Below are 23,451 nucleotides of genomic sequence, written 5' to 3' on the forward strand. Positions count from 1 at the left end.
TTTATTTTGTTATTATGTTGGTGTTGTGAATAAACTCGTTATTGGCATGTCTTTGTTAAGAACCTGTTATTATGTTGGCTGCTGTATGCAGCTTATTATCTATCCCTATTCTACTATACTTTGTTGGCCCTACTTTGTTTTCTCGATTTATTATGACGGTGTGAATTTATCGTACATTAGCATCGAGATTTGCTTCTAGATTTAACTAGATACTCCCTCCATTTAGAAATATAAGATTGTTTAGATGTTCTTAGAGTGGACTTGATTCAAACTAAAAAGAGTGAACCTACACACTAAAACTAGACTAGATACAAACTAAAGTAGATGAATCAAAGAAAAAACCAAAATATCTTATATACATGCACAGAGGGAGTACATATGAACCAAAATAGGTGAGGTCATTAATATGGACCAGAGGGAGTACTAGTTTTGCTGCCATATTGAGCAAAAAACGAGGGCCAAAAGGCACAAATAATTGAAGAAAGACAGAAATGGAAGCTTCTCTAGATTTGATACTAATTTGGTGGAAAAAGACAGAGAGAAAGAGGGGAAAAGGTGCTCTGAAAAATGCCAATTTGGGCCGAGAGAGACAGAATCCAGCTTCTGCTCACGTACAACCAAACGCGGTCTTGTCCTGTCCCACGCGGTCCTTTTCTACCAGCCTCACGCGACACGGCCCCACACGATGCGGCCCCACATGTCAGCACGGAACGGTCAACTAAACGGGAATCCTCCCGTCCGAGCTCCTTCTGCGGGTTTTAGACAAGGGTTTGGGAAAAACTGAGGAAAAACTAAGAAGCTGGGGAAAACTGAGTACAACTAAGGACCCGAGGGCACGAAAATAGAAATCCCAAGATTCTATCCCACGGGGATAGGCTTATCTTAATCAACTATGTTCTTAGTAGCCTACCCATGTTCATATTGTCTTTCTTTAAAATACCAAAGGGTGTTAGAAAAATATTAGACTTTTTTAGATCTAATTTTTTTTTGGCAAAGTGATGGCCACAAGAATAAATATAGATTGCCCAAATAAAATACTATATGTAGGACGAAGGATCAAGGGGGTCTTGGAATTGAGGTTCTTGACAAGCAAATGGCTTTACAAACTACTTAGCAAAGAAGGTGTATAGCAAGATGTAATTCATAATAAATACCTCAACTCAAAAACTTTATCCCAAGTTAAGACAAAGGCCACAGACTCACCTTTTTGGAAGGGACTTATGAAAGTTAAGGATGATTTCTTTCGTATAGGATCTTTCAAAATCGGCTGGGGTAAGGACACGTTTTTTGGGAAGATACATGGATTGGCGACACACCTTTATCTCATCAATATGCATCCTTGTATAACAGTACAACGGAAAAATGTTTCTGTGGCTGATGTTTTATCTCATAGCCCGCTAAATATGGAACTACCTCATGTGTGTATACGGTCAAATCTCTTTATTTACATCACATGAATGGTCATATTACTTATCTCAAAAAATACACTTGGAAGATCAAGGTCCCTTTGAAAATTAGGATTTTTATGTGGTTCCTCCATCAAAAAGTAGTATTAACTAAAGATAATCTTGCAAAAAGAAATTAGCAGGGGAATATGAAGTGTTGTTTCTGCAATCAAGATGAAACCATACAACATTTATTCTTTGACTGTACTCTTGCTAAAGTTGTTTGGCATGTTGTTCATATGACATTCAGTATAATACCTCCAACTAATATGATGAATTTGTTCGGAAATTGGTTGCATGGGGTTAATAAACATGATAAAGAGCAAATTCGGGTGGGAGCTTGTGCTTTATTATGGGCTATATGGAACACACGCAATGATATCATTTTTAACAGATCCAAAAAATCTTCCTTTTTTCAGGTTACCCCGCTGGCTTCGCACTGACTCCGTATATGGTTATGTCTCCAGCCAGAGGAGCTGCGCCGGGACATGGTTTCTAGGTGCAACCGTTTGGAAACGGTAGCACTGGATTTATTCAACCGGTGTGGATGGCGACATGTTGCTAGGATATCTGTTGGATGACTAGTCCCCATATGTTTTTTTTTGAAGCTTTCACCGGGGGGGAGAGAATCCCCACCTGAATATATTGCATCAAAAGAGCATTACAAGACCAGGCTCTTATCCACCCGTGAGGGTTGACATTGGTCAGGATAAATAAGTTGTTACAACAATAGAGAAAAGAAGACGACAAATGCACTTGATATGCACTATCTAGCTTACAAGCGCAGCGACATCAGCAGGAGACAAGCACATGCACTAGGCTGAGGAGTGGCACTGAACGCCATCGAAGGGTATCACAATTCCGAGTCATTGCAAATGCAGTGCGACCAGCATGCTTAGCAGTCATCCAGAATTTGGCGGTTCAGAACAGTGGGTTCAACGAGTGTCGTCGGCTTGTGCGAAGGGCCTTGCGCCACCGAGACGACATTGCAGACACGAAGCTCGCTGGCCATCATTGCCAATATTGCGAGGAGTTTCCGTCAACGCCTTCGAAGGGCTTTGCAAGACCGAGATTCCACCGGGCTTCACGAACCTTGACCAGAAGCTCTGCCAGAGGGATAAACTGAATCACTTGCTAGGAAGGGCACTTGCGCCTACGAAGGGGATTGATCAACCGAGACTGCACCGGTATCACGAAGCTCAACACAAGAGCAGCGACCATCGCCTTCAGAAGCAGCCAAGCTTGCAGGACAGATAGACAGCTTGAGGTCGAGTGCCGCCGTTGTAGCTTTCACAGCATAACAGATAACCAAAGAGATGGAAGCATATGGCAGCACCGTGAGGACGATCGCCTCGCCGCCGGATACGCCGCCCCCAAACGCCACAGTCAATGAGAGACGAAGGAGATAGATCGGGGTTCACCAAAGATGAAGTCGCAAGGCACCTAAGTGCAACTCGCGCCACCGAGCCTAAACCTTCAAACTCTCATGCGCTTGCACCAGGGTTCCATCACGACGCCTTCAAGAAGGTGAAACACGACGCCCACGGGCGCCGTCGTCGCAGAGCTTTCGCTTGGAAACCACAAGTGCGCGCCTGCTGGTAGCGAAGTCAAGGATTGGGAGCAGTATAATGTCTCCAAGACCACGCCTTCAACAAGGTTAGCGACGCTGTAGGGCGCCGCCGTGGTCAGCTCACACCAATGGTTGAGCATGGATTTCTCCGAGAGACACGCAGCGGCCAGAACCTTGACTGGAACCAGAATAAGGCAGCGAAGATTACCTTCGACAGATCGCCGGGGCTGAGCAGGCATCACCATGCCTGCAGCGGGCACCGAGGCCAAGGGAGTTGTGCCAACCCGCTCACCCTGCAGGGGACGGCCGCGAGGACGGCAGTGGAGGCCGTCTGTGCTGAGTCGCGCCCGCGCGAGGCACAGAGGCAGAGTAGGAGCGGCAGTGCGTCCATGGGGATGAACGTCCGCGCGCCATGGCCATCGGCGTGTCAGCGACAGGGGCTCTAGCGGGAGGCAGCGCATCTGCGCGCACCAGGGGCATCACAGCGGCGCGGAGCATGGCATCGATGGATCCGAGGCCAAGGGGGCGGGGGCGCGCGGCAGGGCCGAGCGATGCAGAAGCTGGGCCGCCCGCCATCGAGGTGGAGCCGCCCAGAACTCGCGCAACCGCCGCCGAGAGCAGGTGGACCCTTGACACGCGCCGAGGGGAGCAGCAGCGTGGCTCCATGGCGGAGCACGCCCGCGTGACGGCCGAGCGACGGCGGCGCGGCGCACTTGGTCGGCAGTCGAGGTCGCGATCTGGTTTTTGATTTGGGGACGGATTTGTGGTGTGGAGTTGGATTTTGGGGGGAGTCGGCCGGAGGAGACCCCCGCCACCGCCGTCCGCCGTTGAACGGCCTCCTCCGACGGCGGCGAGGGCTGAGGGGGAGGTGCGGCGGCGGGTTCTTGGTTGGCGGCGCGGGGGCGCCTCGGAGTCGCCCGAGAGCGACCCAGAGGCGTTAGGGTTTCTCTTCTCTACGCTGGCAGTGGCACGGTTGCCATCCTAGTTCCTATATGTATCTCTGTGCTATTTTCAAATGGTTGATTCATGTTTCAACCCTTTGTGATCCATAAAGTGTAAATGTTGTAACTTTTAATAAGAAAATAAGAAGCCGTATGCATCACTTCATGCAGAGGTTAGGGCATGCTCCCATTTCGAAGGAAAAAATGCACTGAGCCAAGGAATTGATTAGATGTTGTTTTTGGATTCGTCTACTGTTCATATATTTTTTATTTTTTTAGTAGGACTAAGCTAATACAATTAAAGTGAACCAACAGTTACATAACCATCCCATGGGAAAAAATTACACACACGTCCTTGCGGAAAGAATCGACACCTTCTTCTTGATGTACTCGTTAACGGTGCACTATGAGTGGAATTTGATGTTGCCTCCAGACCTCCTATAGAAAATGAAAATTTTGTAGACGTGGCAGCTGGGAAGTGGTCATTCGGAACTAGAAGCCAACAGTGATTTAATAAACAAATTGTTGTCCTGAAGAAGAAACTGACGGATAAGGATGAACAACTATCCTAGATCTAAGGAGACCTAATGTTCGCGATGAAAGCGAAGCCAACCGAATTCATTATGCACTTTTTGTGCCCGTTGTTGTTGTGAAAAAACCTGAAAACCTTTGGACCTTCGTCTGCACTTATCACTATTGGTCTTATGTGGCCATGTTTTCACTTATTCTATAAACTGCGTTGCTGCGAAAAAAATAGAAATTATTGTTTTATCAAATTTTATGGGGTCAAATTAAGTAAAAGTACATATATGAATCAAACAAAATGACCCCAAAAAACTATGTACGTTTATATAATTGCATTGTTGTACATGCACATGCTAACAACCTCAATTATACATGCCTTGCAACTACTAATCAGAATTAACCGTAGGTAAATCATAGCAAGAGAGCTATCATTGATCACCTACATACACCCTTCATATTTGATATTGAGGAAGACCGGCCTGGAAGAAATGAATGGTTGAAATAGGTATTGTGCAAAGTTGTAACATGGCAATGGTACATAAAAATAACAAATTGTTAGGATGACAAATTGTTACTGTGCATTCTGTAGAGGACACAAATGAATAATATGTACACACATGAGGTTGTTTTGGAAATATGCAAACTCGCAATGTTGAAACCAAGGAGAAATGATCCAACAATATCACTGGATTTATGGCCTGAAAGTGAAATAAGAAAAAAATATGAATGGCCAATGGGCTGGAATTTGGCTTCTCAGCCTAGCTATATATACATTTGAACAGAAATACTTGCACGATGCAGGGTATAGAGTATAGACATGATGGCTCTGACTGAAATTGAAAGAAGAGAGCAAAAAGAATATCAAGAATAAGTTCAGTAAAGAGGGTAATACAAACAAAGCGTCAGGGATGTGTTCATAGAGTTAGTACCTGTGTCATCGACTAAACACTGAGAACATCATCTGTACCACGATTCTCTGTAGAACCTGAAAATCTCATTCCGAGCAAAGGATCAGTATGAAGTATGAACAGATCGATGTGGTATGCTTCCCTATAACCTCTGTGAGGAAACAAAAGAATTTCATAGGAACTGAAACTGACGCAAATCTGACCAACGAATAAAAAATCCAGCAGATTTTTTTCTTGGACGGGATTTAACCGGTCATCAGTGTCGGGAGAATCCCCATGTGCAAAAGGCCCGGCCAGGCTTATCGTTGTTCTCAGAGATAACATCTGAGGTATTGGCTACCAGATAGTAATTTTGCAGTGTATAAAACCATAGTATGAAGTGATGGGATTAAGGAAGAACCTGGGGCAGCCAGGTAACTAAAACAGATCGCAAGCGACGGCGATGGCTGCAGATTTGTTCTGGCCAGCGCGTGCAGTCCCAGCAGGAGATGGACGTCGAGAACGAAGACCAGAAATCTGCCCCCATCAATCTCATGGAAGCTTTGGTGATGACGATGATGGCAACGAAACATCTCCACAGATTAATAGGAGAGCAACTCCGTCTGTTACTTCTGCATTTGTTTGATTGAGAAGATGAGGAGGGTGACAAAATCCATCATATCCTGCATTATAATGGTGCTCTGTAGAGAAATTGGATCTGACGTAGAAGGTGAAGAGGAAGAATGAAATAATGGGAGGGGAATCAATACGTGGGCAGTTATTTGGAACTTAAAGCGCAGGGGTGCCGTGTAGAAGATGAGGCGTTGCTTCTTGATTACTGCGGGAGAGAACGACCCAACGACTGAAGACGACCCAGCCTGATCGATTAAATGATGACGTGGAGGAGACCAAGAGGGAAGTGACGTGGTCTCACAAAATTTGTTGGCAAGACTGCTGAGGTGGCAGTCTAGGATTGCTTGTAGATACATGATGAGGTGGATACCTTGCATGTGTAGAAAAATGGGATCACCTATTAATTAAGAATAGAAAGATTGTGGTACTTCTTCCCCACGAGAAAATTCTTTTGAACATTTTGCCACACTTAATTGAGCTACCTACCCCAAGTCCTAAACCTACATCTATGTGAAAGGAAATTTGTAGATCTATATCCAGGCGTCATTGGTTGACTTCCTCCTTATTCCTTTCTACCCAATGACACCAATGCATGAGTTGTTATTGGTGAGGTTTGTGAGAAATAGGTTTGAGCATTCTTGTTCTTTCTTTGCATGTGTTCTTCTCCTTTCCCATCTCTCCGTATAATTAATTGATTTGGGTGATATTTAAGAGAGAGGGATTTGAGAAGTTCATGTCTTGCACTTGGTGCACTGATTTGAGCCTTACATGTTGATTTATTTGAGCGAGAGCCTGAGAGCTTGTTACTCTTGGAGTGCATCGCTTCCTAGACGGTTTGGTGTTTGTTGGATTGGTGACTTCTTTGTTAAGATTGTGAAGTGGCTCAAGTTTGTTGTGTCGGGTTGTGGAGCTAGCTTTCCATATCCTGGGATGGAGGAAGAAGATATCCATAGGAGAAGAGATCATACTTTGTTTGTTGAGGTCAAGGAAGTAGGATGTGGAAATACACTTTTGATCCCAGGTGCATAAGTTCCTACCACTCGGAAAAAACATTTTAAAATTTGTTTCTAAAAAATCAAACAAATATTTCGCGCATACATGTAGACATTTGAGCTGTGCATGCCAATTTTCGCGGAAACCCGGAATTTCCTGTGTCATGTGTAAAATAGATAAAGAAATGTCTCAATAAGAGCTATTTTTAGGACTAAATTTTGTCCTTTTTACACACGACACAAACAATATCGGTTCATTGTGAAACGATATTGCGAGCATATAGAACGCTGAGATGTATGTGCGGAATTTTTTGTCATATTTTTTTTGACATTTTGAAATGCGTTTAAAACTCATTTAGAAAATAGGAGCATCTACTCCACTCCCAGGTGCAGAAACGCCTCCTCCGCACTGTGCTAAATACATTGATTGCCTCTTGTCCCCGTTAATTTCCACAATCCATATTTGCTATTTTTTGATTTATCTTATGTAGAGTTTGGACTATATATCTTTTAGACTTATTTTACTGGTGCACGTAGTTGAGTCTAGCATACATAGGACTTATGCTTATAAGTAAGAAAAATTATCTACCTACTTGTTTTTCGTATTAGAGAAAAGGCAAATCGGTAAGAGATTTTATGTTTCATATTCACCCCTAGGCCCTTTCACTATTTCACTTTTTATTGGCATGCACCACGAACGTCTCATTCAATGACGTGCCTCACGGTCGCACCCTAGGGGTGGACCATGGATCTAGTCTTGATTAACAAGGCAAACATTTTCTCTCTATTTTCTATGTCTATTATTATCATCTTGTGTTTATGTGACATTGTAATAATATATCACCATTGTATGCGACGCTACAAGAACATGGCATGCAAATCGTGGCGGATATGTGGCCATGTGCGGCGGCACATCCCAAAAGTATCTTTAAAACTTATTTGTGGTGGTGGATGGGCCTATCACGACGACTAGCAAGGGGTGGATATAGGGGCTTTGTGGCAGATTCCATGCCAGCACATAATGGCTTTGTGGTAGGTGTGGTCGAGAAGACTAAAGGCACAATACCACTTTAGGTAGGTGCAGACACATATGGATTCTACAGTGGGTCCGGCTAGGGAGATTGATCAAGCACATACCACTGACCGATGATCCCACCGGACCCAAGTCGCTCGATCATGTTTGTTTTTATCTTAGCCTCGTCCACAATCTCCTATCCAACCACACTTTCCCTTCATCCACTCTCTGCATAAGGGACAATGGGAAGGGACGTGCGGGCATCGTCAGACGAGCGATAGATAAAAACTCGACTCCAGATACCATTACTCTTACATCTGGGGTTCTTTAATTTGATTTGATCACGGATATCTCAGTTTGACTTATTTGGGGATATTTGGGTGTGTTTTGTGTTATTGTACTACTTAAATTATATGATAGTGCCCTAACTACGAGGCATATTTTATGTAGTGTTCTATACGTAAGCTAACTATTGGCAATGCTAGCTAACATTGGTGATAAGGGAAGCCTCTCCAAGGATTCCAGAGAAAGCAGCGCCTCCAAGAGGCGGAAGGGGAGGCCTCCCATGGCTGGCCACTACCATGAGGAAGTTTATCGAACCCCACTTTTGTACGGTGTCGTTGCTCTTAGCACCTAAGTTATTTGCTTCCCATCCATGATGCCTACTGTCCTTACCTAGGCACCATCCCTGATGAGGACATCTCCTCTATTGATACGACCGCTGTACCTACAGCTACACAAATACAAGGACCAATCACTCGAGCTCATGCCAAACAACTTAACTATCAGGTACTTTCGTTTCTTGGAACTATTCCTCACATACATGAGAATATGATGATGCCTAAATCAGATATGTTTGTTACTCTTAGGAATGATGGACCTAGCATGGATGAGGAGGACAAGCATTGGAGCATGATCACACATGGAGGAGATGGCAACAAGCATTTTCCACTTCATAATTTCGTCCATAGCATAATATGGTGTTGCGTCACCTTTAGGCCAGACCCATGTCATTTTCGCAGGAATTAAGTCAGCCACTTTTTAGAGTCCGTATTGAAGGGGGAAAGGCCTTCTAGGATTTGGTTCGGCCACCATACGCATGGCTGGCTGAAACCTCACCTTTTCCTCCTTTAAATACCCCCATAGCCGTCACATTTAGACTTGGATTTTGATTAGACTAAAAGTTAGCCAGTGTTGCAACTCTCGTGTACTTCTTTTGAGGCCAACGCCCAAAACAAGACCGACTATTCAGAATCCCACTTTTTCAATAAAGCTTTCATCTATATCCGTAATATTCTGATTGCATCATTAGTTTTTACTTGTTCTCGATTTCAGGTAGGAATTAAGACCCTCGCTGGTCAGGCTGATTGTGTTTCCGCAAGATCAGTAACTCCCGGAGATTGTCCTAGTGATTGCATTGGCGCACGAGCTTTGCACGTGTAGTCGGATCGTCAAGCACGAACTTCACCAAAAAATCGATTTATCCACGTCTCATCGAAAGATCGGACACCTTTACCCTATCAATGCGAAGAACCATCGTCATAACGATGAACACCGGATACAGTTGGATGGCGTGGCTCATCTATATCAATAGGAGTGTCGCCATGGATCAAGGGTAGCTAGGCTTTGTGATTGCTCACCATCTCAGGATTGGCTGCTTCTTGATCTTTAAGCTGATCCTGGAGGGCCATTGTGTACATGGCTAGATAAAGTGGAGCGACAACCAAACATGCCCTTAGCGTTCTGGTGGAGATTTTTATTGGGTGGAATTAACCAACCCAATTTGTGTCCAATCTAGTTTACCACTATTTTGTGCCATCCATTACTAACCTTTTTTTTTCTCTAGTTAGTGAGATATGACTTTTCTACCGGCTGAGGGCCATTTTAGAAAGTTTTTAAAATATTTCCAGGCGAAGCAACTCGGTTCATATGGTCATATTCTATAGAAAATAATCTCATAGGAATCTTGTGTTGTAAAATTCATAGGAAAAACATTCAGGTCTCGTGGAAAATTGTTACACCATAATCAAAGAGAATTTGCTTACAATAGGATTCAATTAGACGCGGCGTTCCAATTTTATACCTTTTTCTATATTTAGGTATGGCATCTTAATTGTATATATTTTTCCTATCTTATAAATAAATCAAAGGGTCCATAGGACGAAATGTAAATTTTGTCGACGGTTTTATTATGGATGAAACACCAGGTACTGTTCATACCGGGATATTTTATGATTTGCCACACTTTTCTTTAAAGTGTTTATTATTACCATGTGACCATCACCTGTCAGTGAGACATAAAATAGCAAATGATAGAAGTGAAAAAAAATGTGGCAAATTATAAAATCCCCCAAGGAGACGTTCAGAAACCAGCTGACGTCGACGCGAGGCAACGTGAACCTGATAGGTTTCTCGCGTGTCAGTATCTGACCGTGGACCATTCACCACCCATCGCGCCGCCGCCGCCGCCATCGCATGATGCGGCCAGCGCCGGCGCTCGCCGGCGGCGGCAGGACGCTCGCGAACATTCTCTCCGCCACTGAGTGGATGCTTCCCACCCCGGCCACCCAAGTCCACACCGTCTCCGTCCTCCCCTCCCACTCATCGTCCCCTCCTGGCAACTTCGCCTTCTCCAACCTTACCACGGCGCCTAAGAGCAGCGGCGGTAAAGGGGAAGAGGAGGGGATCCCGAGGTTCGACGTGGTGCGAGACGACCTCCTCCACCCCCTCGCCAACGGTAACAAGGCCCGCAAGCTCGACGCCTTGCTGCCGCTCCTCCGCCGCCGCGGCGCCACCGACTTGGTCGGCACCCGCCGCCACATTACTGTCATCCCAATGTCTCGTTTTCTGTTCTGATGGTGTATTCACTTCTTCGATTGCAGATAACATGCGGGGGTTGCCAGAGCGCTCATGCGGCAGCCGTCGGTGAGATTGATTATCTATGGGTTTTCTAAAACTGCTATGAACCCATGACTGCCTGACCATGTGAATTTCGTTGTTCGATTCCCACGCCCCATGTAGCCCTGGAAATTTTCTTGTTCGGCTAACATTATCCTGCAATTTGGCAATTTCATTCATATGCTTAAATGACACTTCAGTTTCATTCACACTTATCCCCTTCCTGTGTCAGCGGTCCATTGTGCGGAATGGGGAATCAGGTCACACCTACTGCTGAGAGGAGAGCAGCTAGATGTCCCGACAGGCTACAATTTGATCTCCTTGATGTTTGGCAACGTGACTTATGCTGCCCGGTCAGTCTATGCACACCGAGATGAGATGCTTTATGAGCATGCCATCAAGGTTGCTGGTACCAACGGAACAGTGCTGTGGGCTGATGATATTGTCAGAGATGATTTTGCTGTGGACGAAGAGACTGCTCGTGAGAATGATTCAAGAAGAGTGGTGATTGTAAAGGAAGGGGCTGGTACTGTTCAAGCTCTTCTAGGTAAATGATGGATTGTGCTGTGCTCGAATTGCAGCTTACATTCATCAGTAAATAATTTCAACAACTAACCAATTTAATAGACTCAACTTCTCACACATTCTTCCTTGATATTTTAAGTTGATTGGGACTGAACATTTGCACCCTGAGCTTTAGGATTAGGTTATTCCTTTTGGTCCTACAATGTTGATTCTTTGTCTCGAAAGGAACATTTTATTCCAGCCCTGCATAAAAGGAGATCGTTGCAAATATTTCACGCGATATCATTGCTTTTTCAGGTGTTATGCGGCTAGTGGAGCACCTCTCTAATTTGTCATCATTTCAGAATGATGAAGAAGTCCATATCGTTGTGGATGCTGGGACAGGCACAACAGCTGTTGGCTTAGCTCTTGGAGCGGTATGTTTAGGGTGCGTTTGATAAATTGACACTACTGGCAAATATTGACTTACGTCATAGAGGAATGAAATCAGAAACATTCTATCCAATTTCTTGTAGACTTCAAAGTTTAAATTATTAATGGTCAAAAAAGATCTTGCATTTATCATCTCAATCCATCGTTGTTGGTGATACTTCTCAAATGTCTAGAGCACAACAGTGAGAAGATGGATTTTATTTAATCTCAAATAGAAAAAGACAGATAAGAAAGCTACAGTTGCAACATTTGTTCTGCAATTTAACATGGATAAGCGAAGAATTTTATGTAGCGGTGTGAATGAATTAATACTTGTACTTTGGAAATTTTATCATTAATTCCCTAGTTTCTTCAGTACTGCCTTTTCCATGCATCTTAGCTAGAGATCCCATTTTTTTTTATCATCGACTTCCTTGCAGACTTCATTGGAGGGTAACTGCTGTCATGCTTGCTGACACACTTGAAAGATATCAAGAACAGGAGAAATCCTTGATATCTGATTTTAAGGGGCTTTGCCATGAAGACTGCCGGGACGTGATCGGCGCAGATGGTCTAGTTCACTGGGTGGACCGCTTTTCACCAAGAAAGTATGCTCTAGTCAAATACTCATACTGCTCAATATATGGTGCATTTCCAAGCCCTGCAAAACTGCTAAAACATCCGTGGCCATTAATTTATTGTTTCTCTTATTGGTATCATGAATGTGACTGCGGATACCCGTTGCACCTTTTCTCTAACTTTAACACATGATTTTTGTCGGCGAACAATTCAGTCCTTTTCATGTCTTCAGAATCTTAGACTTTGCACTTTAGCAATGGACACTTTTGTGCTCATTTTTCTTCGTTTCAGATTCGGCAAGGTGTTGAGTGGCGAAATCTCGTCGTGCCGCCACGTCGCTCAGCAGACCGGCATCCTTCTTGACCCCGTGTACACCTTGGCCGCCTGGGAGCAAGCTGTCGATCTATGCCGTGGAGAGGACAGAGGAGCGAAAGTGGTCATGATCCACACCGGCGGAACCCTCGGCCTGTTCGGGCTGGCGCAAAGGTATCCCCAGCACTTCTCCGCAGCAAACGGGCAATCTTAAGAAGGCCAACAACACGCTGTGGCTCTGCCCAGAGAGGTCTGAAAGCGGTTTCGCTGGCTGGCTGGCATAGCTTGCACGCAACTTCAAAAGAATTGCATAGCTTCGACGCTGCGATTTGCGTGTTGAAGTGGCCAGTGCAGTTGTCACTCCGGACATGTGTAAAGCAAACTTTTCTTTTTTTGCAAATGAACTGAGAAGCGAACTTTGAGCTTCAGACGTGATTTTTTCCTTTCCTACAGATTATGTTGGAGTCAATCTTCAGTTTAGAAAATCGAAGATGCAGTCTCTTGTTTTGATCTCTTTGCTGTTTCGGTGAACATACCGTCTGTAATATCTCCGGATAAATGCCGAGCAGAAATGACACTATGAGACAGGTAAGGAAACCACCGCAAGCAAAGCAAAGACCACACGAACGCCGCGACGTGTCGTGTGCCGTGCGACGCGCGTCACTCGTCTGTCCTTTCTAAAGCCAGCCCGACGGAAAAATCGGATAAACAAAGATCAGCACGCTCACCAGTCGCCACACACGTACGTCTCGCCGGCTGCGACGCTTGCTCATCTGCTCGTAGACACGCACGCATACGCATCTATGGCCGCGGAAGAGGTGGTGGCGGGCACGACGGCGACGTTCCGGCGCGTGTACGAAACCCTCAAGGCCGAGCTTCTCCGGGACTCCGCCTTCGACTTCAACGAGGACGCCGTCCGGTGGCTCGACGCCGTGAGTGCTACTTGCTACTTCTATCTATAGTTTTCTCCCCCCCTTTTTTTTTTGTAAGATGGAACATAACTGGCATCGGTGGTTGAAACATAACTGGCACTGTGATGCCCAACCACTTTGAAACTCTATAAAACAACTTACTCCTAGCAAGTTTGTAAAGGTCGAACCTATGGAGTGAACAGAATCTCAAATTCTCAGTTAAGTGGGCTGTGGTTTTAGTACTACTACCTCCCTCCCTAAAATGATGTCTCAACTTTGTCTAAATTTAGATGTATCTAGACATTTTCTAGTACACAGATACATTCAAATTTACACAAATTTTCGATATTTTTTTATTATGGACGGAGGAAGTATTAAATATTAGGTTATACATGTTTGCTAGAAAAAATATCATTAATTTGTGCACATTTTCTCTTAACAGATGTTGGACTACAACGTGCTCGGTGGTAAGCAAACATTTGCATTTTTTTGGACAATGGAGTCCCTCCCATGATGGTACACCATTTCCCCCCTTCGGTATCAAAATGTTTTGGAATCTCTGATGGACAGGAAAACTGAACCGTGGCTTGGCGGTTATTGAGAGCTATAAACTGTTGAAAGCTGGGTCTGAACCGAGCGAGGATGAAGTGTTCCTCGCTTGCATTCTTGGCTGGGGCATTGAATGGGTATATATACACACGATGATGGCCCTGTGATTTATTTGAGTATTATGAATCCACGATACCATGCGTAATTTGTCTTCTGAAAATGTTCTTTTGGGTAATGTGCAGCTTCAGGCGTACTTTCTAGTTCTTGATGATGTCATGGATAATTCTCAAACCAGGCGAGGAAAGCCTTGTTGGTATAGACTACCAAAGGTTTGCAAGTGATTCTTACTGCTGTGCTTATACTTGATCGAGAAATACTTGAGTGAATGGTCTTGTTCAAATATGCTATGTTTTTCTTCTCCACTCAAAATCCAGCATCAATGAGAAAGTAGCTCACTAGCTAGAAAGTAGATACATACCATCGTGCTACTGCTATTGACTCGATTGATTCTATTATGTAAATAGTCAGATCAATATTACCATCACTTTTAGCAGAACAGATTAGTACTATTATTTAGGATCTAGTTCTTTGATTGACTTTGATGATTTCTTACAGTTTGGTAATGTGTGTTTGTGTGTTCTTTTTTAAACCTTGTGCAGGTTGGCCTCATTGCCATAAATGATGGACTTATCCTTCGCAGCCAAATTTCAAGGATCTTCAAGCGATACTTTTACGGAAAAACTTACTATGTTGATCTCCTAGACTTATTCAACGAGGTAAATTGTTATATTTGAAAGAGTACTCTATTCAAAATCAGTATGGTTTTCCCCCTTTTCCTACAGGAGCATGATTTTATTACTACTCATCTAGGTCGAGTTTAAGACGACTTCAGGCGAGTTGTTGGACCAAATCATAACAAATGAAGGGAAGAAAGATTTGAGCAAGTATACTACAGATAAGTATGCCACCTGATTATGAACTTCCACGGCATTATATTTTGCATGCTTATACCTTGAGGGCACTTATTACTCACTGTAGTTTACCCTTTTCCTGCTAATGGGGGCCTTTTTAAATTTTATGCAGTTACCGCCGCATTGTTGAATACAAAACAGCTTACTATTCATTTTATTTGCCGGTAAACATATAGTAAATTTGCATGTTCTGGCAAAATTTGTTTGGGTTATAGTTATGTGATACATACCTCCACACTCTGGAGTTTGGACTTATCAATAGCAAAATTGTCTTAACCTATTGCAAGGTCGCTTGTGCACTGCTTTTGTCCGGTTGGAATTTGGATGACTATGTTCAAACAACGCACATCCTAGTTGAAATGGGTGTTTACTTCCAAATTCAGGTATACTATGAACATCACATTTTATCTTCTTGCTTGAATACATGTTTTCTTGTTATTTATGTTTTCACGTATGACACTGATCGCTAGATATTCAATTCAGGACGATTATCTTGACTGTTTTGGTGATCCGGAAGTTATGGGCAAGGTAAGTTAATTTACTGTTCTGTTAATATCAGAAATTCAGAATGATATCTTCGCACTCAATTCCCAAAACCATCTTATGCAGATTGGAACGGACATTGAAGACTACAAGTGCTCGTGGCTATTTGTTCAAGCACTGTCCCGCGTCAATGAGAAGCAAAAGGGCATCTTATTTGTAAGGCACATGAACTGAATTGTTCTAAAATAATATGTGAAAGCACACTGTCTTATTGTTTGTATATCATGAACAGGAAAATTATGGAAAATCAGATCCTGCTAGTGTCGAAAAAGTGAAGGCTCTGTATAAAGAGCTCAATCTCGAGGTTTCCCTATGTTCAAAACATTAGTGACATGTCTAGCTTTTTTTGTTATTGCATAAGTTTGTACCATGTTAACTTCATTTACCATGCAAACATGTGTGACCTGCCTTTTATGTTCGCTTCCAGATGGCGTTCTCTCAGTATGAAAGGGAGACTTATGAAAAGCTGACCTCAGACATCGAGGCACAACCAAATGAAGCAGTACAAGCAGTGTTGAACTCATTTTTGCATAAGATATACAGGAGGAGGAAATAGAGTAATATCTCATAGAATAATCTTAGATCCTGGTGTTGATGTGGGTTCTTGCTGTGTTTTTGTACCCTCGTTATGATATATTAAACTTACAGGACAGGTGAATCTTTGAGAAACATTATATTAAACTTACAGGACAGGTGAATCTTTGAGAAACATGCAGAGAAGAATATGTCCTGAGCCTCAGGGAAGAATATCTCCAACCAATCATATTGAACAGTCCACTGAAAATAGTTATCTCGACTTTTCACAAATCATGCATGAGATCTTGTCCGTAACAACTTCCACCTTGAAGTTTCGTGTGAAAGAATAAAATAATAAATGTACTACTCTTGTTTTCTGTAAGTATGCTATGATCATGTACATAGAGTAACTGTTACACGTTCTATATCTGATATTCTACTCTTATACAAACGCCAGTGCCCAAAGGAATGTGCGTGCTTCATTATTTTCACAGATGTAGCAGCTGACACTGCATCTCAGACTCAGTCTGTCAGTTGGAAATTGCATTCTGATGCAGTGGCTGGACTTCAACAAAGATGCTCTATACAATAACCTACGCTGTTCCACTGATCTATAGACAGGCCAAATTCTATCAATGAAGTATGACACTCCATGCGCAAAAGCTTCATCAGCCGCAAACACTACTGCACCAACGAGGCTGGACCTAGCTATGAACTGTACCCAGTCACACGAAAAATGGGACTAGTATACAGAAGAATTTTTAGAAGTTAACCAGTAATTGAGCAGATTTTTGCAGACCAAGTGAACCATCCTCCAAAATATGCATCGCTCCACCGTAAGAGAACTTTCTAGCAAATAAAAAACATGGAACAGATGTACCATTGCATTGGCACCACTCAGTTCTGTGTTCGACCTCATAATTCACATGATCGATACTCTGCAAAATTATTTAGAATAATTGTAAGTGATATAATATTAACTGAATGATACAAGGCTTGTAATGGAGGACTACTCATAGTATTGTTACTTAACTATAGCCTATAGGATACAATGTGTATCTCCAAAAAAACGAACTCATCAAAATTATACACTAAGGGAATATATTCCTTGCCAGAAAGGATCCAGGTAACTAATTGACAGCAAACTATAATGTGAAAGCAAAAATACTAAGCAGATTGTTCTTTGTGCTGAATAAATTGGTGCTCTGCAGATTCCACTATCTCGTCTGATGAACCAGAATATCAAGAAAATAACTGAAACTTGCTACTCCCTCCGGCCCAAACTAATTGATGCAGCTTAGGAGTACACTGTAGGCTGCATCAATTAATTTGGGCCAGAGGGAGTATTAGCCGACAAAATTTAGAGGGAAAAGGATGACAGGCCGCTGCATCGTTTTAGGTCTCTCTGTGTTCACTCTTTCTTTCACACCCAAAAAAAAATGAGACCAACAGTGGGAGGAACACCACCGTGGTTTTTTTTTTATGAAGACCGAGCTGAGGCTCGAACTTGGGCTGCCTAGCACACCACCTCATGTGCTAACCAGCAAGGTCCCAAGTCTTTCTCATTCTTTCACACCCTACTGACAGAAGACGAGACATAAAAAACCAAAATAAGCAGAAATTACCTTTATAGCATTGATATGCTCACGACTTGATGTGTCGTACTCAAATGTTGTCGGATGCCAAGTCATTTTATCTTTAGGATCTAAAGTTGACTGGTTCCATGATGTATAGGTCAAAGTTCTTTTTTCAATTTCATCTTCAAGTCCTTTCGTCTAGAATTTGAAACAGTTAGCCAAACATTATGGGTTGAAACAATAATTCCTTCAGTTCAAATTTCAAATATATATTAGCAATAAGAAGCCTTACAGAAAATATTGTCTGCACATAGTGTTCATCCGGAATACAATCGTGCTCCTTTTCGGCAACTCCTTTCTGCAAGGTTCATCAATAAAATCATTTATAAAAAAGAAGGGAACAAGTGTCTTTATGCAAGTAACAACTAAACTTCCATCTGAATACATGAAGAGAATGCGGAGAACTGAACCATACCAATATTTGCTTTCGCCGAAATACAAATCCTAATCGTCTCTGAGAAAGATAGAAAAAGTTTGACACCATAAGGATAATAATAATAATGATGACCAGAGAGAAAGGTAAAGATAACTAAATGTTGGGATCAATATTATGATTGGGCGAATAAAAATGCACATCTAATTGTTGATGATACAAGGAAACAAAAAGAGCATTCACCACGTAAAAAACTTAGAAATACCAGATTATATTCAGAAAAATATTTACCTTACTCAGATTGTATAGAAAATAATTTGATTCTATATCATGATTCATGGGACAATAATGTATAGACCAGAAGTGATTTATTTATTTGTGGCTATCGTACAAAATGGATGTACCTTTAGCTAAGAGCCTAAGACCAAGGAAACAACAACTATCTTCTCGTTTCCCTTAAAATTTCGAATGTCTTTAAAAGTCATATATTAGAAACAAAAACAACTGGAAACCATTACAAAACTGAAGTTGTTATAATGTTAATTTCAAAGTAATAGTTGCCTATGAAACGCAAAACAGTAGCTATTGAACACAAACCTTTTAGCCTAAAACTGCATCTGGAGCTACACTAAGTAAACTGTATAGTAATCTGAACCAAATAGAGACTTACAGCATTCGTTTTTTGTCCAAGCAATGCCTTGGTCACTATCATCTGCAAATTATTAAGTAAAACCAAAAACAATCATTTCTATAATGTGTAGAAAAGCATGACGCATCAGTAGGCTATATCAACAGAAGTGATCTCTGAATAAATATCTGACATATTCAGTATAAGCTAGTTTAAGTCCATTTATATAGCATTTTCACAGGCTCATGGGAAGGGTACCACATTATTTAGCAGATTCATAATCAATTTGCAGTAGTCATGTGTATTTAAATGTGGAACGGGACGTATAGTCCGAATATTGTAAAGCGCAACTGTCTGAACCATTAAAGGATTTACACCTGGAAAGCATGGTGCATCTTCCCTCACAGTTATCCAAGGGTGCGAAAAGGCCAGGCGCTAGCATTCTTATTTTCTTGACAAAAGCATGGCATAAATTCTGCCAGTTATAGTCACCGCAGCGCACATAATCATACCTCTAAACTAGGAAATGAAAAGACCAGGCTTTCATACATGTATGTTGTAACTTATAAGTAACAGCATTCAAGGATCTAGCAACGAACAAACAAACACATCTAAATACCATTTAACAATCACTTCCTTCAAAGAAGATCAAGAATTCGAAAGGGGCAAATTAAGGGAAAAAATTCAATATCAACATCACCAGAATAACTACCTTACAATGCTTCCTGAAAACTTTCAAGACATGCTTGTCATCAACAACAAGTTCTGCGTGTTTTCTGATTAGCATTATCCACTGAAATGAGACACCAGATGGACTCAGCTTTAACTTCTTAATAAGTATGAAAAATCAATAATAAGAAAAAGAGAGCCATGAAACCACAAGAACCTGAGATCCCTTCCTCCATTTATCCTTTGGAATGACTGGAGACATGTTTGGATTATACCGCTTCTCTGTCTTGTCAACGAAACTGGGAGAGAAGTTAACTAATTTTGAAAAACTTCAAATCCAAATACTGCATCTCATGGGTCGAAAGTTAGAAAGTTAATTATTCTTCCATTACCTGTCTACAATACTTTTGGGTGAGCTCATCAAGTAAGTATACGTGTAGCTGAAGTTGTACAGGGGAACACAACTGAAACAGAAAAGGATGAAATGTTAAAATCTGAATATGTAAGCAGGTAACCCTAAAACAAGTCAAGCCGGCGACGGGGGAGCAAACTCACGCTACAAGTTATAGAGAGATATGCGTACTAAGGAATAAATTAACACGTCTCTTAAAAAATTCTCTAAGTCAAGCGGATGATTATTCCCTTGTTTAGCATCCCATGATGGAAACCAAGGAACAAGAAATGTAAGAATGGCTCCATTCCTGCGGCAACTTCACAGTAGTAGCACTTAACAACGTCCTGAGCAAGAGGAAAGAATCTTCTTCCTGGAATAGTCCTCTGTGCTAGCACCATAACAGGGAACCAGAATCCAAATGCATCACTAAGACCCACCCTCTTTCAATTCCACAAAACGAAAATGGCAACTGACAGGCAGACCTCCAGGTTTCACAAGTGTTCACATGTAGTAATTACGTACCATTTCTGAGCATACAGTTATGATACTTGTCACTAGTATAAGTATAACTGAACTGGATCAATGCACAGATTGCTCCCCCTAGACTAGAAAATCAATTCAGACACATCATCATATTCATACCTATCCGAGAGCAGAACGAAGCGCTGGTTGGCGGGATCCTCGAGCGCGGCGGCGAACAGCATCTTCTCCGCCTCGACCATGGTCGGTTCGCCCCACGCCACCTGCAGGACACAACCGTATTCCCCCAACTCAGAATCGCACTCCCGGTAGTACGCGATCGAGGGCACGGTGCTGCTAAAGAGGGCGGACCAACCTTGACGGGCCTGGCGAGCTGGCGCCCGTGGAAGTACCGCGATCCGGTGGTGGCGCGGTCGAGCACGAACCCCGGCGCCGAGTGCACGTACACCGAGAACCTCCCCTCGTCGCCATTCTGCCGGAAGAGTAGACGATCAGAACCGATTGGGTGATGGAGGAGCAGGTCAAACGTGGTGAGGAAGGGAGGGAGGCGGGATGGTGGTGCTTACGCGGAGGAAGGCGTCCCAGAGGAAGTCGAGCGGCAGGCCGGCGCGGGCGAGGAAGAGGAAGGCCACCTTCGCGGGCCCCGCGAAGGGCGGCGCGGGCGGCGGCGCGGCCGGGGGCGGCTGGGTGCGGAGGAACGCGGCGAGGAGGAGCAGGAAGGAGAGCGGCGCCGCCAGGCGGAGGCAGAGGCGGGCGCGCGCGCGGCGGCCGGGCGGGAGCGCCCAGGACGCGGACGGCCGCTTCGCCGCCGGCATCAGCGGGGGCGGGCGCGAGGCCGCCGCCGGCGTGGGCCGCGGCGGCATTTAAGAGCGCGGGAGGGAGTTACAGAGGCGGCGCGTGGCCGTGGCGTTTCGGGCGCGGCCGCGGGGCGGGGAGGGGCGGTGGAGACGGAGGCGGACGGCGTGACGGACGGGTGGTGGTGGCGCCGTGTTGCTTTTGGCCCCGTGTTTAGCTGGGGCTCCGGTGCGATTTTTGTTTGCCGGTCTCGTGACGCGCCCGCCACCGTGTCGGGCGCGGCGGGGATGGTGTGGTGTGGGGCGAGGCGAGGTGGCCGGCAGGCAGGCAGGCCTCTGGCGGGAGGAGAGAGGCGCCCGCGAGTTGGTGGCGATCTGCGACGCGCGTGGCGGTGGTGCGCTGTATACTTGTGGCGGATGCTTCGGGACTTACGTTTTGCTGCTGAGATAAAAGATTTTCTTTTTGAATGGGTTCTTCTTGGGTTTGCAGATCCGATGATGGCGCGATGCTGCATAGGTCCTGCCGATACCCTTTGGGATCTTCGGGTAACGTTGACTCTACCATTAGTTTTAGTTATAAGCTGCTCATAGTTGAGAGTAACTTAGTCTAGTAACATATGTCATGTTACTAGTCTAAGTTACTTGGGAGTGGTGTTTTGGAACATGGGAGCATATGCTCCCTCTATTTTAAAATTCATTTTACATATATTTTGAATTTTAGAAAAATTGAAACGAAAAATTCGCACGTACATCTTCAGCTACATGCTCACAAAGTTGTTTCATAAAAAATGGACTTGTCATGTGACGTGTGTAAAAAAGACAAAATTCAGTGCTGAAAATAATGATTTTTACAAGATAAATTTTCTCTTTTTTACATAGACCACAAAAAATATTGATTTTTCATGAAACTTGACGAATGCACATATATTATAGAGATGTACATGTAGAATTTTTTGTCAAAATTTTTCGACAACTCGAAATATAATTTTTTAGTACAGGGAGCATACGCACCCGGGAGCCGAATTAAATTTCCGAAGTTACTATATTCATGTGGTTAGTAACTTAGATATTGTTTCACACAATGTGTTATTAGTTTTTTTTTTGCGAGAAGGACCCTGGATCTATTAGCAACACGCATTACAGCGAACCCCAAACAAAGTGAAAATTACAGCATGGTCCCTGGGACCTCGAACTACAAAGGAGACCGGTGCGAGATGAGGACGCGCCTCGCCGCCGCCGCCGCGCCCCACCCGGGCCGGCGAAACCTTGGTTCTTGCGGACGCTACTGCAGGAGGGAAGTCGTCATCTTCGGCCTCTCTGTGCCAGCACGCCGGAATCCCTGCAGATCGAAAGAACGCCACGATGCCGTTGAAGTCTCCCGGAAGGGAGGAAGATCCAGAGGTCGCCGACCGCAACAGACGAGCCGGCACCACCACCTCGCTCCTGCACAAGCTCAGATACCTCATGACGACGCCGGAGCCTGCGTCGCCACGCCGAGGAGGAACAAGCACAAAATCCATGTCGCGGTGGCCGCCGCCGGAGCAACCAACACGATTGGACAACCGGCTCCCAGATCCGCCACCTGCCGCCGCCAAGCCGACGAGCAGAAGCAGAAAGGGAGCAGCCTTATTCGCCGCCACCACCATCACCTCCGAGGACGAGACAGAGGACGGCCGAAATCCTAATAGACTAGTAAACTACTAGCTATTCACAAATCCATCCAGCGATTCGGCCCACCGACGACACCAGGGCCGACGAGCAGGAGAGGGGCGGCGGAATCGCCGGGGGAAAACGAGTCTCCTTCCGGCTCTCCTCTAGGTACTGTAGCAGGGGATAAGCAGAGGAAGGGGAAAAAGTACAATGTGTCATTAGTTATGTTGTAGACTCATATTGACTTGGGATGTGTGATGTTATGGTAACATAGCTAGTTACCACCGCACTCTTTTTTTTTCTTTTATTATCATGTCATGTCACCAAAATGCCTTAAGATGTGTGATGTTACCACCTATGTTACCCCCACTATAAGTAGTCTAAGTTGGGTTAGTATGTGTAGTATAACATTTTTCTATCTAAAATCGAGCGGCAAATATAGCCTGACTTAAACTAAAAAGAAAGCAACTCAAGGAAGGGAAAATAATGTTCTAAACGAAAGTGTACTGGAAACTTAAATGGAAGGACGAGGAAGTGGCATTGAGTTCTAAAAAAATTGCACTTGTGACCTTTATTATTATTGTTACACTTGTCTCCTTCGAA

The 23,451-nt window shown here is 43.8% G+C and overlaps 3 protein-coding genes across 5 annotated transcripts; 2 read left to right on the forward strand and 1 right to left on the reverse strand.

Annotated features, from left to right (window-relative positions):
• Window positions 1-10,486: 10,486 nt before the first annotated feature.
• LOC124666265 (putative D-cysteine desulfhydrase 2, mitochondrial) lies at window positions 10,487-13,202 on the forward strand. Its single transcript, XM_047203610.1, has 6 exons — window positions 10,487-10,810; window positions 10,891-10,933; window positions 11,139-11,453; window positions 11,729-11,858; window positions 12,283-12,450; window positions 12,713-13,202. The coding sequence occupies exons 1-6, from the start codon at window positions 10,487-10,489 to the stop codon at window positions 12,945-12,947; spliced, it is 1,215 nt and encodes a 404-aa protein (XP_047059566.1). The 3' UTR covers window positions 12,948-13,202.
• A 262-nt stretch (window positions 13,203-13,464) lies between these two features.
• On the forward strand, window positions 13,465-16,514 carry LOC124666269 (farnesyl pyrophosphate synthase-like). Of its 3 annotated transcripts, none has more exons than XM_047203612.1 (13): window positions 13,465-13,665; window positions 14,084-14,111; window positions 14,215-14,330; window positions 14,436-14,522; window positions 14,853-14,969; window positions 15,064-15,152; window positions 15,277-15,328; window positions 15,452-15,547; window positions 15,648-15,692; window positions 15,774-15,863; window positions 15,940-16,011; window positions 16,135-16,360; window positions 16,401-16,514. In XM_047203612.1, exons 1-12 carry the CDS (start codon window positions 13,537-13,539, stop codon window positions 16,261-16,263), a joined length of 1,050 nt encoding a protein of 349 aa, XP_047059568.1. In that variant the 5' UTR covers window positions 13,465-13,536; the 3' UTR covers window positions 16,264-16,360; window positions 16,401-16,514. The 3 variants fall into 3 exon arrangements, with proteins under 3 accessions (XP_047059568.1, XP_047059569.1, XP_047059570.1); XM_047203614.1 differs by having other exon boundaries at window positions 13,466-13,665; window positions 14,087-14,111; XM_047203613.1 differs by having other exon boundaries at window positions 16,135-16,470.
• Window positions 16,449-21,219, reverse strand: LOC124666268 (glycosyltransferase BC10-like). Its single transcript, XM_047203611.1, has 11 exons — window positions 20,971-21,219; window positions 20,760-20,876; window positions 20,567-20,667; window positions 19,923-19,994; window positions 19,748-19,829; window positions 19,574-19,654; window positions 18,904-18,945; window positions 18,276-18,314; window positions 18,093-18,158; window positions 17,849-17,998; window positions 16,449-17,161 (listed from the first exon to the last, which is right to left on the reverse strand). The coding sequence occupies exons 1-11, from the start codon at window positions 21,217-21,219 to the stop codon at window positions 16,985-16,987; spliced, it is 1,176 nt and encodes a 391-aa protein (XP_047059567.1). The 3' UTR covers window positions 16,449-16,984.
• Window positions 21,220-23,451: the final 2,232 nt, after the last annotated feature.

The sequence above is a fragment of the Lolium rigidum genome, chromosome 6 (genome assembly GCF_022539505.1).
Source record: "Lolium rigidum isolate FL_2022 chromosome 6, APGP_CSIRO_Lrig_0.1, whole genome shotgun sequence".
Taxonomy (NCBI): Eukaryota; Viridiplantae; Streptophyta; class Magnoliopsida; order Poales; family Poaceae; genus Lolium; species Lolium rigidum.

What these genes read in the sequence shown, in the direction of transcription:
- LOC124666268 (XM_047203611.1), bottom strand. Translation starts at nt 21,219, where the DNA reads ATGCCGGCGGCGAAGCGGCCGTCCGCGTCCTGGGCGCTCCCGCCCGGC. An exon ending in AATGGAGGAAGGGATCTCAG is followed by an intron (nt 19,655 to 19,747) that starts GTTCTTGTGGTT and finishes GTCTCATTTCAG; the next exon opens with TGGATAATGCTAATCAGAAA. An exon ending in TTTTCAGGAAGCATTGTAAG is followed by an intron (nt 18,946 to 19,573) that starts GTAGTTATTCTG and finishes AATAATTTGCAG; the next exon opens with ATGATAGTGACCAAGGCATT.
- LOC124666269 (XM_047203612.1), top strand. Translation starts at nt 13,537, where the DNA reads ATGGCCGCGGAAGAGGTGGTGGCGGGCACGACGGCGACGTTCCGGCGC. An exon ending in TCCTAGACTTATTCAACGAG is followed by an intron (nt 14,970 to 15,063) that starts GTAAATTGTTAT and finishes CTACTCATCTAG; the next exon opens with GTCGAGTTTAAGACGACTTC. An exon ending in AGCAAAAGGGCATCTTATTT is followed by an intron (nt 15,864 to 15,939) that starts GTAAGGCACATG and finishes TATCATGAACAG; the next exon opens with GAAAATTATGGAAAATCAGA.
- LOC124666265 (XM_047203610.1), top strand. Translation starts at nt 10,487, where the DNA reads ATGCGGCCAGCGCCGGCGCTCGCCGGCGGCGGCAGGACGCTCGCGAAC. An exon ending in CTTGGAGCGGTATGTTTAGG is followed by an intron (nt 11,859 to 12,282) that starts GTGCGTTTGATA and finishes ACTTCCTTGCAG; the next exon opens with ACTTCATTGGAGGGTAACTG. An exon ending in GACCGCTTTTCACCAAGAAA is followed by an intron (nt 12,451 to 12,712) that starts GTATGCTCTAGT and finishes TCTTCGTTTCAG; the next exon opens with ATTCGGCAAGGTGTTGAGTG.